The 20,020-nt window shown below is 42.9% G+C and overlaps 1 protein-coding gene across 1 annotated transcript in view; it reads right to left on the bottom strand.

Annotated features, from left to right (window-relative positions):
- LOC109893780 (AT-rich interactive domain-containing protein 1B) overlaps nt 1-20,020 on the bottom strand; it is a 352,299-nt gene that overhangs the window by 226,494 nt on the left and 105,785 nt on the right. The window contains exon 3 of the mRNA XM_031829069.1: nt 3,598-3,762. Coding sequence (XP_031684929.1) covers nt 3,598-3,762 — 165 coding nt within the window. The remainder of the gene's footprint in view (nt 1-3,597; nt 3,763-20,020) is intronic.

Here is a 20,020-nt window from a genome sequence, read left to right as displayed (position 1 = left end):
GCAGAGCAGAGCACCGCAGAGCAGAGCACAGCAGAGCAGAGCACAGCAGGCACCGCAGAGCAGAGCACAGCAGAGCACCGCAGAGCAGAGCACAGCACAGCCAGCACCGCAGAGCAGAGCACAGCAGAGCACAGCAGAGCACCGCAGAGCAGAGCACAGCAGAGCACCGCAGAGCAGAGCACAGCACAGCAGAGCAGAGCACCGCAGAGCAGAGCACCGCAGAGCACAGCAGAGCAGAGCACAGCAGAGCACCGCAGAGCAGAGCACAGTAGAGCAGATCACAGCAGAGCAGAGCACAGCAGAGCAGAGTGGGGCCAGCAGCAGCTCAGAGAGAAGATGGAAGTTGGAAGTAATACAGGAAAAAGGAAACAGCCCTAGAGATAAGCAGTCTCACAGAGGAACAGACTGGACACTTTCATTGAAGAAATGAGGAGCAATAAAGTACACTTCTTGTTTGTGAAATCTTTGTTTGTCACTCCTCAGAAACTACAACAAATTGTCATAGATGAAGGCAGAGTTTCCCAACTGGTGGTTTTATTTGGCCGTTTTCTGAGCAAAAATATATAGATAAATTAAATTAATTGTTGGACATAAAAGAGTGTAAAAACACCAGGAACTCAGCTACAAGTGACTTTTATTTAGGAAATCTGTTCCCAAGTATTCACACATATAATAGAGAGACACGGGATCGTCTACAAATGTTTGAAATTATAATGTTTTAGTCAAATATATCTGTTTGGGATTCTTGCGGTCAAATTATAGTCTACAAGTTATTTGTAATTTCGTTCTGGACCCCTGACCATTCGCCCAAGAAAATTCGGCCCGCGGCTGAATCTAGTTGATGATCCCTGGCTTAAGGTGTAACCAATCGATGGCCCTGCCTGGTAACAGTGTGAACAACACCACAAATTCTCACACTGGAGTAGTCCTTTCTCACTCTGCAACCCCCAGTTAGATAAAGGACCTAGATACCGTAGCAACTTGGGCATGGATGTTTCAGTCACTACGAAATACACTCCTAGCTACCTAGGAAGATAAGAGAATGGCAGCCGGAGAAGGAAAGGTGTCTGTCTATCTGCTGGGGAAGCGAGCACACACACACACACACACACACACACACAAAGGGAAGAGCCTTCTTAGTGAGGGAGGCAGAGAGAAACATGTCAGAGTGTTTGGTCTTATCAAAGCAGACGTAGAGAGAATAAGACCCATTGGTGACAGGAAGGCAGGGAGCAGGTAGAAGATGACCGGGTTAGCAACCCACCAGTCAGAGGTACTCTGCTGTTAGGAGTTCTTACAACAATTCATGAATTACTTGAGACTATAAGAAAGACCAATGGTTTTCATTCCCCCTCATCAATGAAACTGTATTTCTGAGATGTTTTGAAGCATCAGCTGATAGGTCAGAATCAGAAAGCCAGTGAAACATAGTCCAATAAAGAGCACTTGCCCTTTAGAGGGCTATAAAATAAGGAATGTCAGTTAAGAACAAATTCTTATTTTCAATGACGGCCTAGGAACAGTGGGTTAACTGCCTTGTTCAGGTGCAGTTCGACAGATTTTTACCTGGTAAGCTCAGGGATCCGGTCTTGCAACCTTTCGGTTACTCGTCCAACGCCCTAACCACTAGGCTTCCTGCCTTTTCTGAAGGAACCTTGGGTTTCACAGCAAATATGATGTCAAAGAAGCTGCAATCACTCAATCAAGTGAAGGATGTCCTCTCACCTGGGCTCATGGATGTGGAGAGGAACGGCTAACCACCCAAATCACACAGGGTGGAACTTCTATCCTTTGGTAAGTAGAGGTCTTGGGAGAGGGGTCACAACCACAATGACATCCTAATCTCTCTTACAGTGCTGTGTGCTTTCATTGATCGGCACAGAATGCTGTAAAAAGGTTGAATGGTGACCTTTCTTTATGATTGGGAGCTGAGATGAGCTCCCAATCATACAGCCACAATAACATAGGTCAGGGGGAACGAAGGTAGTGCTCTCTCTATTGTAAAACAAACACACATGCTCGCACACACACTCCTTTTGTATTGGAACATTGCAGAAACCATAATCCATCTTACCTCCACCCTCCACCTTCTTAGACTACTCTACATCCTCCACTGACCTATTAATATTTCGCACCAAATCTTTAGAGCCCCAAATAGGTATGGAGTGTAATCCTGGGGCCAAGGCATGCAGGCTGTGTGCTGAACCGACTGGGCGCAGACGTCAACTCAACGTCTATTCCACGTTGGTTCAACACAATTTAATTGAAATGACGTGGAAACAGCGTTGATTTAACCAGTGTGTGCCCAGTGGGTAGTAGGCTCTGCGCTGGCTAGCTCATTCAGTATTCCTCAATCCAAATAGCCCTGAGCCTGGCTGACCCACCTCACCTTGCTCCAGTCTGCAGAAAGAGAGATAGAGAGAGAGAGAGTGAGATAGAGAGAGAGGGGGGGGGGGGAGTGTGTGTGCTAACCTCCAAGCCCACATTGTGAAAGACTGGACTGTGTAATCCAAAGTAGTTTAAATGCAGCCCAACTTGTAAGAGGGGCAGAACCCACGCAATCCTCTAGTCTATTTGACTGAATGCATTCTTTCTCTGGCCATATCCTTCTGAACTCTGAGCCCCCCACACTGACTCAACCCAGCATCCACATGTCCAAGCCTCCAGGGTTAACCACCGCCCCTTCCTCCATTCTCCCTTTTCAGAACTGTGGACTCACTCTCTTCCAGTATAAGTAGTATTACGAAGAAAAAGACAGCCCCATCCAACTCCTCCCACAACCCACACACACACACACACACACACACACACACACACACACACACACACACACACACACACACACACACACACAGAGTTCTGGCTGACAGTAAACCCACCCCAGACCTCCAGGCCACACGGCTGACAGCATCAACGTGAGAGGCCTGGACCGAGATCTGTCTATGTGGTCCCACTGTGTGTGTGTGTGTGTGTGTGTGTGTGTGTGTGTGTGTGTGTGTGTGTGTGTGTGTGTGTGTGTGTGTGTGTGTGTGTGTGTGTGTGTGTGTGTGTGTGTGTGTGTGTGTGTGTGTATGTGTGTGTGTGTGTGTCGTGCGTGCGTGCATGCGTGTGTATGTGACTGCGTTTGCGTGTGCAAAGGTAGGGGAAGCAGGAAACGCCAGAAATAGCCCTCATGATTAATCTGGACGACTCATCAGACCTGTGGGGACAGAGCCAGACTCTTGTCCGACAGTGGGAAACAATGCCAGCATTACTGAGAAGGAGGCTAATGCCTTCTCACACACACGCACACCACAGCACACCACACACACACACACACACACACACACACACACACACACACACACACACACACACACACACACACACACACACACATACACACACACACACACACACACACTCCCCACAGGAGGCCTATGTGGGAGAAAAGCATTCTAGGATAGCAGTGCTCACAGAACAGAACAACGTGGCCCTTAGACACTGATCTACACAGTTTTACATTTACCCACTGACTATAAATGTTCATATTTGGGGAAAGTAAACTGATCCTAGATCTGTGCATAAGGTGAACTTCTTTCCGAAGCGATGTCTTACCTGCTGAGGTGGGGCGTGGGGTGGCAGGTAGGGGGGCTGTGAAGGGGGGGCGGTAGGGTTCTGCTGGGGGGGACTGAAGTAGGGTCCCGGGTTCGTTCCCTGCTGTTGCTGCTGCTGCTGGCTGTATCCTCCTATACCCTGCTGGCCATACTGGGGGGGAACCTGCTGGAATACAACCAATCATACAACAGTTAGAGTAGCTAGCACCTACCCTCTGCTGAAACCATAGATATCCTATTAAATTACTAGAGGGGCTATGGGGCAGCAGGTAGCCTAGTTAGAGCATTGGACCTGTAAGCAAAAAGTTGCTAGATCAAATCCCTGAGCTGTAAAGGTAAAAATGTGTTGTTCTGCCCCTGAACAAGGCAGTTAACCCACTGTTCCTAGATTGTCATTGTAAATAAGAATTTGTTCTTAAAAAGACATTGCGCTCCCTCACCTAAAAAAAATGGTACTACACCACTGCACTTACTAATTGTATCTAAGGGTACGTTTGTAAATTTCCTTTTGCTATCTACTCCGATTTCAGAGCACTCTCGTCTGAGTGTACCAGAGCGCAGAATAACTGATGAATTTACAAACGCTCAACACCTGTTGAAAAGGGCCAATGTCTGCAATAAAGCGTAATTAAATTGTTGTCAGCAGCACAGTTATAGACACCAACTCTCTGAATAACATAAAAACAGCCTAACCAGCTCTTGTAGAAAAAGTGTGGTGTACTCTGATTTATGTCTGGAAGTAGCTAGCAAGCTAGCTAACTTTAGGAAGTTAGCTTGGGTGCTTGACTGCGGTTGTGAGGTCAGAACGCTCGGATCAACCCTAGTCATCGGCCAGAGCGTCCAGTATGCGCTCTGAACGCTCCGAGAGTGAAACACTCTGAATTTACGATCTGACAATCTGACAACGCTCACAATTTACGAACGCACCCTCTGACTGCCCCATGTCACTCCAGAGTCAATTTACAAACGCACACACTGAGTGCCCCATGTCACTCCAGAGTCAATTTACAAACGCACACTCTGACTGCCCCATGTCACTCCAGAGTCAATTTACAAACGCACACTCTGAGTGCCCCATGTCACTCCAGAGTCAATTTACGAACGTACACTCTGACTGCCCCATGTCACTCCAGAGTCAATTTACGAACGCACACTCTGAGTGCCCCATGTCACTCCAGAGTCAATTTACAAACGCACACTCTGACAGCCCCATGTCACTCCAGAGTCAATTTACGAACGCACCCTAATACTGACTGGGACTATAGAATTTGGAATTAGAATACTAGAATGGTCATGAACCTTCTTATGATGGGATGAATGTCAGCCATTTTGGTCAGGGAGTTGGTCAACCAAGGATTGACAGTGCTGTGATAAGATATTGTGTAAAATAATGAATTTGAAGAATTGATTTGCACTGTATGTTTGTTAGCTAGCTAGCCAGTCTTAGAGGAATTTTCAAGTTAACTGTCAACATGCCAACATTCCGTTTAAACAATGCAGTCAGTCCACAGCCAGACACTGGCTGACATCATTTGACAAAGTTGTAAATGCAACAATAACTAATATTGTATCATATAATAGCACTCACAGCTTTCCAAGAAAACAACAATGTAGACATTTATGGTCACTTTACAGATATTTCAGAGGCTATTTTTACAAAACATTGGTATGAAACCCATATAAATGTTTTATATAATTGTATGACAATATTATAAGTTGTCAATAATTATATGACCAAATTTAAAAAATATCATAACATTACAGAGGAAAAAGAACGAACGGCGCGCCCGCATGACCACGCAGTAAACAACTGATTGGCCTCAGCCTAGTCCACTTGTTGAAACAGCTCTTATTCAACCACCTTCCACAATAGAAGCCTCAAACAACTTTCTAAAGACTGTTGACATCTGCTGGAAGCCTTGAGAAGTGCAATCTGGCCCCATAGACACAGCATATTGGATAGGCAATCACTTAAATTAAACTACAAACCTCAGATTTCCCACTTCCTGGTTGGATTTGTCTCAGGTTTTTGCCGGCCATATGAGTTGTGTTATACTCACAGACATCATTCAAACAGTTTTAGAAACTTCAGAGTGTTTTCTATCCAATACTACTAATAATATGCATATATTAGCATCTGGGACAGAGTAGCAGGCACCTTATTTACTCTGGGCACTTTATTCATCCAAGCTACTCAATACTGCCCCCCCTGTCACCAAGAAGTTAGCTTCTTAGGGCTGCAATCCGGTTAACGGGATCGATATGACAACAGCCAGTGAAAGTGCAGGGTGCCAAATTCAAAACAACAGAAATCTCATAATTAAAATTCCTCAAACATACATGTATCTTATATTGTTTTACTCATTATAAATGTCGATGAAAATACAATTGTTAGACATGGAAATATAGATATACATCTCCTTAATGCAACCACTGTGTCAGATTTTTTTTAAAGCAAACCATGCAATAATCTGAGACAGCGCTCAGAAATAAAATACAATTATCCGCCATGTTGGAGTCAACAGAAATCCGAAATCACATTATAAATATTCCCTGACCTTTGATGAGCTTCATCAGAATGCACAGGAATCCCAGGAATCGCAAATAAATGCTTGACTTGTTCGATAATGTCCATTATTTATGTCCAAGTAGCTATTTTTGTTAGCGCATTTAGTACACAAATCCAAACGCTCGTGCAGGTCCAGCCGAACATCAGACAAAAACTTCAAAAAGTTATATTACAGTTTGAAGAAACTTGTCAAACTACGTATAGAATCAATCTTTAGGATGTTGTTCTCATAAATCTTCAATAACGTTCCAACCGGAGAATTCCTATGTCTGTAGAGAAGCAATGGAACGCAGGTCGCTATCATGTGAAATGCGTATGACCTAGACCTGGCTCTTTGCCAGACCACTGACTCAAACAGCTCCCATCCGGCTCCACAACACGGTAGAAGCCTCATTCAAGTTTCTAAAGTCGGTTGACATCTAGTGGAAGCCTTAGGAACATAACCAATATCCCACTGTGTATTCAATAGGTGCTGGGTTGAAAATCGACCAACCTCAGATTTCCCACTTCCTGTTTGGATTTCGTCTCAGGTTTTTGCCTGCCATATGAGTTCTGTTATACTCACAGACATCATTCAAACAGTTTTAGAAACTTCAGAGTTTTCTATCTAATAATACTACTAATAATGATATGCATATATTAGCAGCGGGGACTGAGGAGCAGGCCATTTACTCTGGGCACCTCTGGGCACCTTTTACCCAAGCTACTCAATACTGCCCCTGCAGCCATAAGAAGTTTTAACTTACGTCATAATTTCCTCAATCAAACTCTGTTCCGACAGATGTAGCCTATTGAATAACCTATATAGAATATGCATAAAATGCATCCTCAAATTGCAATGTCTGCCTATGCCCACACATACTGTCTCAAGTAAATGTTATATTTTTGATACCCTCAAATAGGGCTGTGGCAGTCAAGCAATTTTGTCAGCCGATGATTGTCAAGTAAGTAACGGTCATCTCCTGGCTTCAACACATACAGTTGAAGTTGGAAGTTTACATACACTTAGGTTGGAGTCATTAAAACTAGTTTTTAAACCACTCCACAAATTTCTTGTTAACAAACTTTAGTTTTGGCAAGTCGGTTAGGACATTACTTTGTGCATGACACAAGTCATTTTTCCAACAATTGTTTCCAGACAGATTATTTCACTTATAATTCACTGTATCACAATTCCAGTGGGCCAGAAGATTACATACACTAAGTTGACTTTGCCTTTAAACAGCTTGGAGAATTCCAAAAAATGATGTCATGGCTTTAGAAGCTTCTGATAGGCTAATTGACATCATTTGAGTCAATTGGAGGTGTACCTGTGGATGTATTTCAAGGCCTACCTTCAAAATCAGTGCCTCTTGCTTGACATCATGGGAAAATCAAAAGAAATCAGTCAAGACCTCACAGAAAAAAATTGTAGACCTCCACAAGTCTGGATCATCCTTGGGAGCAATTTCCAAACGCCTGAAGGCGTGTGGGCAGAACTGAAAAAGCGTGCGCGAGCAAGGAGGCCTACAAACCTGACTCAGTTATAACAGCCCTGTCAGGAGGAATGGGCCAAAATTCACCCAACTTAATGTGGGAAGCTTGTGGAAGGCTACCCGAAACATTTGACCCAAGTTAAACCATTTAAAGGCAATGCTACCAAATACTAATTGAGTGTATGTAAACTTCTGACCCACTGGGAATGCGATAAAATAAATAAAAGCTGAAATAAATCATTATCTCTACTATTATTCTGACATTCTTAAAATAAAGTGGTGATCCTAACTGACCTAAGACGGGGAATTTTTTGTTGTTGATTAAATGTCAGGAATTGTGAAAAACTTAATTTAAATGTGTTTGGCTAAGGTGTATGTAATCTTCCGACTTCAACTGTAGCTTACAAGCCACTCTATAACACCTGTCGTGGAAAGGAGTAGACCAAAGCGCAGCGTGAAAAGTGTTCAGGATTTCCTTTTATTATCAAAAAACACTCAAACAAAAGCGAACAGTTCTGTCAGGTAACAGAGACTAAACAGAAAATAACTACCCACAAACACTGGGAAAAAAGCTGCCTAAGTATTATTCCCAATCAGAGACAACGATAGACAGCTGCCTCTGATTGAGAACCATACTCGGCCAAAACAAAGAAATAGACAACATAGAATGCCCACCCCAAATCACACCCTGACCTATCCAAATAGAGAAATAAAACGCCTCTCTAAGGTCAGGGCGTGACACACTGATGCAGACCTTTGGAAAATCTACATTTTAAAAAGTCTATTTAACTGCATTTAATATAGCCTACACCGTTATAATACATCCATTATTTATTTTAGACAGGTCTAAAGAAACATGACATGAAGAAAATTGAGTCTATTTCAGAAGAACAGAATAGTATACTCTGAGTTGTCCTTGTTAGGCCCTGATATGGCTATGCTATATGGCTGTGGGCTACACTAGTTCATTTTAGCAGACGAGATTTGCTTAGAATTACTTTGGCATTATTTTGTGTTATTTTATAGTATGAAGAATACAATTGAACATAGCTGAATAAAATAGAATGGTCATTTTCTTCCTACAATTTCCAAGGAAGTGAGCACATGGGGCTAATCTGTGTTGAGGGGTTAACAAAGAAACTGGTCTTCTTGTATGCTTCATTTAGAGGTATTTATTCAACTTTAGTTGTGATCCAAATGTTTGGCTACATGTTTAGATTTTTAATACATTCGAAGGCTGCATGATTGAAAAAAAGTTGCATGAATGGCATGAGCTCTGGTTTGTTTCTTGTGACAATCACTTCTCACCAGGCCTTAAAGTTTCCGGTGGCATCCCCCTTGTGTAGCCGTAATGCCCCCTAAAGAATCCATGCCTTTTGCGCCCAAAGTGGTCGTTGTGCCCGTGGGCTGAATATAATCATTTGAATTCCCTGCCATGCTCCTTAGCACCTCTCATTCAAACGGCTCTCTCAGATATCTCAATTCTTATTAGCCATTGCCCATCATGTAAATCGGGTCCTTCTCATAGGCATTTCAGCTAAGAAATAGACTACAAGTGAAGACATCGGGGACGCAACTGTGCGTGTCCCTCTTATCGAAAGTCCGAGGTACATATTGAAGCTGTTAGAAGAACTGTCCACACTTAGTCTACTTTTCGTCAGCCAACAAGATGAGTAGGCCTAAGGAACAGCAAGAGCACTAGCCTATGTCAATCTACTCTCCCACATAGTACAAAAGTTGACCTATTCTATTGGTCAACTTGTCCTTCCTTCTGGGCAATAAATACTCTGGCACAATTGTGGGAGGAAATAGATCGCAAATGAATACAACCACTTGCATCAAAAAAGCAATGAGGCTGATGCAGCAGATCAGAACGTTTGATAAAATGTTGATAAACTATTAGGCTATTTCTTTACATTATAAGCGCAACAATGTGCACAAGGCAGTAGGCTATAAGCACGAATGTTCCAAAAATGCAATTCATTCGAGGGAAAACACTGTTCTCAAAAGTGATTGCAAATCCGATTCTGCATGTAATGCTTTATTACAAAGGTGCAATGTTATGGTGAAAATGATCTTCCCCAAACTTGAAACTCACAGGCAGCCTATGTTAGGCTCTACACTGGTTGTAAAGCGGATTAATGTGCTTCATTTTAGTTGTGATGAGGTGTGGATACATGAGGTGTGGATACATGAGGCTACATGAGGTGTGGATACATGAGGCTACATGAGGTGTGGATACATGAGGCTACATGAGGTGTGGATACATGAGGCTACATGAGGTGTGGATACATGAGGCTACATGAGGTGTGGATACATGAGGCTACATGAGGTGTGGATATATGAGGCTACATGAGGTGTGGATACATGAGGCTACATGAGGTGTGCGACTATGATTTGAAAAGGTCAACAAAAGAAGGCATGCACAGTGTCTTGCCTTACTGCACAAGCAGGGCATCATACATAATGTGATAGGCTAATATTGTCACCCATCAGACTATTTTTTATTTAATGTTGTCTTTACATATACTAATTAATATATAAATTAAATTTGTTTTGATATAGAATGGACCGTTATCATGCCCCTGTCGGGAAAAAATTATACATGTAATCTATTCAATTAAATAGCAAATGGAGGACGCTTTTCCCGTGGTTCATTTCAAAGACAGGTAGGCTAAAGCGAAAAAATGTGATTAATATTAGGAAAGTTGAGAAATAAATATAGTAGGCGTTGCCTATAGAAAGCTGATGTGATGCCCCTCTTTTTAATAGAGGCCATCAAAACTCTCATGCAATTGCATAGCCTATTGAAATGTTGTGTAACATGAGCTCATGGGTTCTCATGAAGTGTTTGACTTGATTTTCTAAAACATTTGCATTATGTCAGAGTGATTAGAGGGACTGTACTATAGAGTGCTGAGTACCAGGCAGTTAGCAAGTTTGGTAGGTTACTAACCAGCAGCAGCATCAGAGCTTGGAGAAGCCTAGTTACCGTGACTAAACGGTCACATGGAATTTGACTGCCCCCAAACACCAAGTTAGGCATACCTTATTTCAAAATAGGCCATTATCACATTTTGCCAGTGAAACTGCAACTGCATGCTAATCATTTGATTGATCTCAATCAGTATCATGGGAATAGCCTATGCATTTAGAATTTTAGTGTTAATTAAATTACATTTATCAGAATACATTTTCCAAAAATAGTTTCACCGGCTCTGTGTATTCTCAAATTGAAAAAGGTGAGGGAGCGCTGCTCCTCCGTGCTCTGTGTAAACAAGTGATGAAACATTTTACACACACATAGCCTACTTGGACAGCTGGTCCCCACATTTTTCACTCTTCTACGCCGAATAGTCTGAAGCCACAGGTCACTTCTCGCAGGCTCTATTTCACCAGATAGGGGTATTGCGAACCTAAGGTGGAGATTCTTGATCCGGTTACATTCAACAACACAGCAGCTTTTCTGCATGTTTAGTTATTTCTGTATAACAAAACATTTACGACGTTGGCTCTTTTACAATGGGGGTCAATCGGAATGAATCTTTATTTTCCCCAATTTGTGGGTGTGGTTGAGGGGAATTCCTTATTATTATGTGAATATCGACTCAGAGTATGTCTGGAACAACCAATCAAAGTTAGAGCAGCAAGGAAGTCAATCTGCTCTGCCAATCAAAATAATCCAAAAGGATTAATAATCCAAAATCCCCTCTTTTCTGAAGGAGACAAATGTCATAACAGTCTAAAAACCAACATAATGTATCCTCATTCAGTTCCCCTACTTCCCCACAGAGCCAATGAGAGCATTCAGAGGAGCCAGGACCCACCAATAAGCTTCAACCAGATCCTCCATTCATCTATTCCCGATTGAATTATAGCCACATCATGGTAGCAGCACTGTGCCAACTGTGACACAGCATTCTATCTATGCTCTCCTGCCAATTCCAGTCACAGAGCAACTGGGGTTTTCACAAATGTTGCATGTTGCATGTCCCATCTCCTGCCAAACTTCTCCCTCCATCCTCCCTTCCTCCAGAACAGGGGACATGCTGTTCTGTGAACTCAGGCAGACCATAATTGTAATAGAGGACACATTGAACTGAAGCAGTAATGACTTGGGCTAGAGATACGTATTCCCAGTGTATTGTGCTTTTCATTAGGCAGACACAATTATGACACTTTTAAATATATGTTTATTGTGTGTGTGTGTGTGTGTGTATGAGTGAGCGCGCCTGTGTTATGCACGTGTTTTGTTTATGTCGATGTGTGTGTATTGACATAAATGTGTCCACAGATGTGTACAACTAGTTGCCACAATGTGTGCCAACACCACTGGGTTAATCTGTGTATTGTCCCAGTTTTAATCCCTACGTGTTGGGCTTTATACAGATATACTGAAAGGCTCTCTCCCTCCTCTCTCCCTCCTCTCTCCCTCCTCTCTCCACAGAGGATTTTCTCTATGCTGAGTCTGTGGTGACGGCAGCCAGGGAACTGCTGGAGTAGCTTCCCCAACCCAACGGTGCCATCAAACACAAACCCTCTACTCCATTGCTTCATCCCTCCCACTCTTTCCCATTGTTGAACAGCTCCGCACACACACACACACGCACGCACGCACACACACACACACACACACACACACACACACACACACACACACACACACACACTGATGCACTCAGGCTCCAAAACGGTCATTTTAAATGTCCCTCCCTGACATCGGCAGGCTCCACAAATAAAAGTGATTTGTTAGTAGGATGATGATATTACTGTAAACACACACATAACTATGTTACAAGTGTGTGTGACAGGTCAAAGTGGGAGCATTCAGAACTGATCTTTTAAACGAGCATGGAAGCAAAGGTCCAACCTCTTCAAAAAAACGTTGATAAAACAGGGGTGTAACGCGGGCTGAAACCAGAGCGGGCCAAAGATGAGGTTAGTTACATCTAGTACAACTTTAGGGCCTGATGATGTGAACCTTGGAAGACTTTACAGTATTTTATATATCAGTAGAACACATGCAGGGACTTGAAGTATGCACCTGATACTGCCCATATTCTACAGTCTAATATACAGGGAACCTAAACAGATATTCTGATGTTTTGAGTATATATTTTACATAGTGTGTGTGTGTGTGTGTGTGTGTGTGTGTGTGTGTGTGTGTGTGTGTGTGTGTGTGTGTGTGTGTGTGTGTGTGTGTGTGTGTGTGTGTGTGTGTGTGTACCAGTCAAAAACAGTGGTGATGTTTGCATGAGCAGGGCCAGGCTATTAACCCCAGTGCCAAACTGGAGGATCTCACTGTGTCTGCTGAGCCTAATGAGACAACCCTTGTTCAGTCTGCTTTCAATTTAAACACACACACACAGACACACACACACACACACCAAGCATATTATATAGACAAACAAAAACAATCTCACACACTCATGCATTAACAAACACAAAAAACACATACACACAGCTATTTAGCCTACAAGCTATTCACACACTCGTTAAAAGGCAATGAACACCAGACTCAACAGTGTGTATGTTAACGTTACGTTCCTCTCTAGTCATTGCAGGTAGAAACAGACATGACATGTTTGGTAGTGAGGATAATCCTCAATGGCGATTTAGCCTTGACAACAACCGTGGGCTGTGTCCTCTCTCTCTATAGCTAGGACAGACAGACGTTTCGAGGTGAGACGAGACAGATTTAAACCTCAGTAAGCGGCAACCTGTCTGACTAGAGAAATTAGCACCATCCACACAGAACCTTCTGCGCATTAGCTGTATTTCTTGAATAGATCTCCTCCATGTGAGCTGAAATGTTGCAATGCTAAATCTCATTTCATGAGGTATTTTAGAGATAATATGACTAGGTATGGTTCAGCTGCAATCAGAGGGAGAGTGTAAAGCTGTGGAATAATATGACGAGAAATACACTAGTGTGAACAATACTGTCAAAATAATGTCATGTGCAGGTGTGTAACGGTGTTGATTGACTCAGATAGTACACACAAGTTCTAACACACACACACACTCTAACACACACACAAACACTCTCACACACACACTCTAACACACACTCACTCTAACACACACACACACACATATTCTAACACACACATACACACACTCTAACACACACACTCTAACACACACAACACACTCTAACACACACAAACTCTAACACACACAAACTCTAACACACACACACACACTCTAACACACTCACACTCTCTAATACGCACGCTCTAACAAACACACGCACACTCTAACACACACACTCAAATGCAGACACAACCTCTACACACATTCTAACACACACACTCTAACACACACACACACACTACACACACTCTAACACACACACACTCTAACACACGCACACACACTCTAACACACACAAACTCTAACACACACACACACACTCTACACACACTCTAACACACACACACTCCTACACACGCACTCTACACACACTCTAACACACACTCTACACACACTCCAACACACACACTCTAACATACACTCCAACACACACACTCTAACATACACTCCACAGACACTCTAACACACACTCTACACACACACTCTACACACACTTTAACAAACAAAATCTAACACACACTCTCTAACGCACACACTCTAACACAAACACTCTACACACACACACACTCTACACATACTCTAAAACACCCTCTACACACTCTCTAACACACACCCTCTACACACACACACTCTAACACACTCTAACACACACACCGTAATACACACACACACTCTACACACACTCTAACACACACAAAATCTAACACACACACAAACACTCTACACACACTCTAAAAAACATACTCTAACACACACACACACTTCTACACACACACTCGACACACAGTCTAACACACACTCTACACACACTCTAACACACACTCTAACACACACTCTACACACACTATAACACACACAATCTAACACACACTCTCTAACGCACACACTCTAACACAAACACTCTACACACACACACTATATACAAACTCTAACCCACACTCTAACACACACTCTCTAACACACACACCATAACACACAACCTTTACACACACACACACTCTAAAACACACTCTAGACACACAATAACAAACACACTCTAACACAATCTGACACACTCTTTCACACACACTCTAACACACACACTCTACACACACTGTAACACACACACTCTAACACACACACTCTACACACACTGTAACACACACACTCTAACACACTCTGACACACTCAAACACACACACTCTAACACACACACTCTAACACACACACTCTACACACACACAATACACACACTCTAACACACACACCACACACACACTCCAACACACACACTCTAACACACACTTTAACACACACACACTCTAACACACACACACACACACACACACACACTCTAACACACACGCACACACACTCTACACACACACTCTAAAACACACACACATACACACACACACTCTAACACACACATACACTCTACACACACACTCTAACACACACAAACACACACTCTAACACACAGTAGAACACACACTCTAACACACACACACTCTACACACACACTCTAAGACACACTCTACATACACTCTTACACACACTCTAACACACACACTTTACACACACACACTCTAAAACAAACCCTCTACACTCACTCTACATACACTCACACAAACTCTTAAACACACACACTCTAACACACACATTCTAACACACTCTAACACACACACACACTCTAACACACACACTCTAACACACACACATTACACACATACTCTAGGACACACACACTCTAACACACACTCTACACACACACTCTACACACACTCTAAAAAATGCACACACTCTAACACACACACCGTAATACACACACACACACTCTAACACACACAAAATCTAACACACACACACACAAACACTCTACACACACTCCAATACACACACACTCTAAAAAATACTCTAACACACACACACACTCCTACACACACTCTACACACACTCTAACACACACTCTACACACACTCTAACACACACTCTAACACACACTCTACACACACTTTAACACACACACAATCTAACACACTCTCTACGCACACACTCTAACAGAAAAACTCTACACACACACACTCTACACATACTCTAACACACACTCTACACACACTATATCCCACACTCTAACACACACTCTCTAACACACACACTCTACACGCACACACTCTACACACAGTCTAACACACACTCTAACACACACTCTACACACACTTTAACACACACAATCTAACACACACTCTCTTAGGCACACACTCTAACACACACACTCTACATAAACACGCTACACACACACTAGAACACACACTCTACACGCACACTCTAAGACACACTCTACATACACTCTTACACACACTCTAAAACAAACCCTCTACACTCACTCTACATACACTCACACACACTCTTAAACACACACACTCTAACACACACTCTAACACACACACACACACACACACACACTCTAACACACACACTTTACACACATACTCTAGGACACACACACTCTAACACACACTCTACACACACACTCTACACACACTCTAAAAAACACACACACTCTAACACACGCACCGTAATACACACACACACTCTACACACACTCTACACACACTCCAATACACACACACTCTACACACACACTCTAACACACACACACTCTACACACACTCTACACACACTCCAATACACACACACTCTACACACACACTCTAACACACACACACTCTACACACACACTATAAGACACACTCTACATACACTCTTACACACACTCTAACACACACTACACACACTCTACACACAATCTAACACACACTCGAACAGAAACACTCTACACACACACACAGTCTACACATACTCTAACACACACTCTACACACACTATAACCCACACTCTAACACACACTCTCTAACACACTCTAAAACACACTCTACAAACACAATAACAAACACACTTTAACACAGACACTCAAGCACACACTATACAAACACTCTAACACACACTCTAACACACACACTCTACACACACTCCAACACACACACTCCAACATACACACACTCTACACACACTCTAACACACATTCCACACACACTCTAACACATTCTAACACACACACTCCAACACACACACACTCTAACACACACACTCTACACACACACTCCAAATCACACACACACACACTCTAACACACACATCCAACACACACTCTCTAACACACACACACACACTCTAACACACACACACACTCTAACACACACTACACACACATTCTAACACACAGACTCTACACACACTCTAACACATACACTCTAACACACACACTCTAACACACGTACACACACTACACACACACTCTAAAAACACACACACTCTAAAACACACACACCTTAACACACACACACACACACTCTAACACACACACACTCTACACACAAACTATAACACACACACAGTCTACACACACTCTACACACACACACACACACACACACACACTCTAACCCACACACACACACACTCTAAGACACACTCTACATACACTCTTACACACACTTTACAAAAATAGTCTAGAACACACACACTCTAAACAAACTCTAAGACACACTACATACACTCTTACACACACTAACACACACACTTTACACACATAGTCTAGAACACACACACTCTAAACACACTCTAACACACACACTCTAAAACAAAACCTCTACACTCACTCTACATACACTCACACACACTCTTAAACACACACACACTCTAACACACACACTCTAACATACACACACACACTCTAACACACACACTCTAACATACACACATACACTCTAACACACACTCTAACACACACTCTACACAAACACTCTACACACACAATACACACACTCTAACACACACACCACACGCACACTCTAACATACACACTCTAACACACACTCTAACACACACACACACACACTCTACACACACACTCTAAAACACACACACCTACACACACACACTCTAACACACACACTCTAACACACACACTCCAACACACACACTCCAACACACACTCTAACACACACTCTAACACACACACACTCTAACACACACACACACACACACACACACTCTAAAACACACACACCTACACACACACACTCTACACACACACTCTAACACACACACACACACACACTCTACACACACACTCTACACACACACTATAAGACACACTCTACATACACTCTTACACACACTCTAACACACACACTTTACACACACTCTAACACACACACTCTAAAACAAACCCTCTACACTCACTCTACATACACTCACACACACTCTACACTCACACACACTCTTAAACACACACACACTCTAACACACACACTAACACACACACTCTCAAATCAAATCAAATCAAATCAAATGTATTCATATAGCCCTTCGTACATCAGCTGATATCTCAAAGTGCTGTACAGAAACCCAGCCTAAAACCCCAAACAGCAAGCAATGCAGGTGTAGAAGCACACACACCTACACACACACACTCTACACACACACTCTAACACACACACACACACTCTAACACACACACACACACTCTAACACGCACACACACTCTAACACACACACACACACACACACACTCTAACACACACTCTACACACAAACTATAACACACACACAGTCTACACACACTCTAAGACACACTCTACATACACTCTTACACCCTCCTGTCTCAGCCTCCAGTATTTATGCTGCAGTAGTTTATGTGTTGGGGGGCTAGGGTCAGTTTGTTATATCTGGAGTACCTCTCCTGTCCTATTCGGTGTCCTGTGTGAATCTAAGTCTGCGTTCTCTAATTCTCTCTTTCTCTCTCTCTCTCGGAGGACCTGAGCCCTAGGACCATGCCCCAGGACTACCTGACATGATGACTCCTTGCTGTCCCCAGTCCACCTGGCCGTGCTGCTGCTCCAGTTTCAACCGACCTGAGCCCTAGGACCATGCCCCAGGACTACCTGACATGATGACACCTTGCTGTCCCCAGTCCACCTGACCGTGCTGCTGCTCCAGTTTCAACTGTTCTGCCTTATTATTATACGACCATGCTGGTCATTTATGAACATTTGAACATCTTGGCCATGTTCTGTTATAATCTCCACCCGGCACAGCCAGAAGAGGACTGGCCACCCCACATAGCCTGGTTCCTCTCTAGGTTTCTTCCTAGGTTTTGGCCTTTCTAGGGAGTTTTTCCTAGCCACCGTGCTTCTACACCTGCATTGCTTGCTGTTTGGGGTTTTAGGCTGGGTTTCTGTACAGCACTTTGAGATATCAGCTGATGTACGAAGGGCTATATAAATAAATTTGATTTGATTTGATCTTACACACACTTTACACACAGTCTAGAACACACACACTCTAAACACACTCTAACACACACACTCTAAAACAAACCCTCTACACTCACTCTACATACACTCACACACACTCTACACTCACACACACACTCTTAAACACACACACTCTAACATACACACACACACTCTAACACACACACTCTAACACACACACACACTCTACAAACACACTCTAACACACACACACACACACTCTAACACACACACTTTGCACACATACTCTAGCACACACACACTCCTCTAAACACACTCTAACACACACACACACTCTAACACACACTCTACACAAACACTCTACACACACACAATACACACACTCTAACACACACATCATACACACACTAACACACACTCTAACACACACACTCTTACACACACACACTCTAACACACGCACACATACACTCTACACAAACACTCTACACACACTATAACACACACACACACTACAAACACACTCTAACACACTCTTACATATACACACACTCTAGCACACACATTCGACACACACTCCAACACACACACTCTACACACACTCTAACACACACACTCTCTATAACACACATACACTAGACACACATTCTAACACACACTCTACACATAGACTCCACACACACACTCTACACATAGACTCCACACACACACTCTACAAATACTCTAACACACAAACTCTAACACACACTCTACACACACACCATACACACACTCTAACATACACATCATACACAAACTCTAACACATACACTCTAACACACTCTAACACACTCTACTACACACACTATACACACACTAACCCATACTCTACACACACACTCTACACACACACCCTACACACACACCCTACACACACACTCTAACACACAGCATACCAAACACACTCTACACACACACTCTACACA

This window comes from Oncorhynchus kisutch, linkage group LG7, assembly GCF_002021735.2.
Source record: "Oncorhynchus kisutch isolate 150728-3 linkage group LG7, Okis_V2, whole genome shotgun sequence".
Lineage (NCBI taxonomy): Eukaryota > Metazoa > Chordata > Actinopteri > Salmoniformes > Salmonidae > Oncorhynchus > Oncorhynchus kisutch.
Note: the sequence above shows the minus strand (reverse complement) of the source record. Positions and strands in the feature narration are given on the sequence as shown.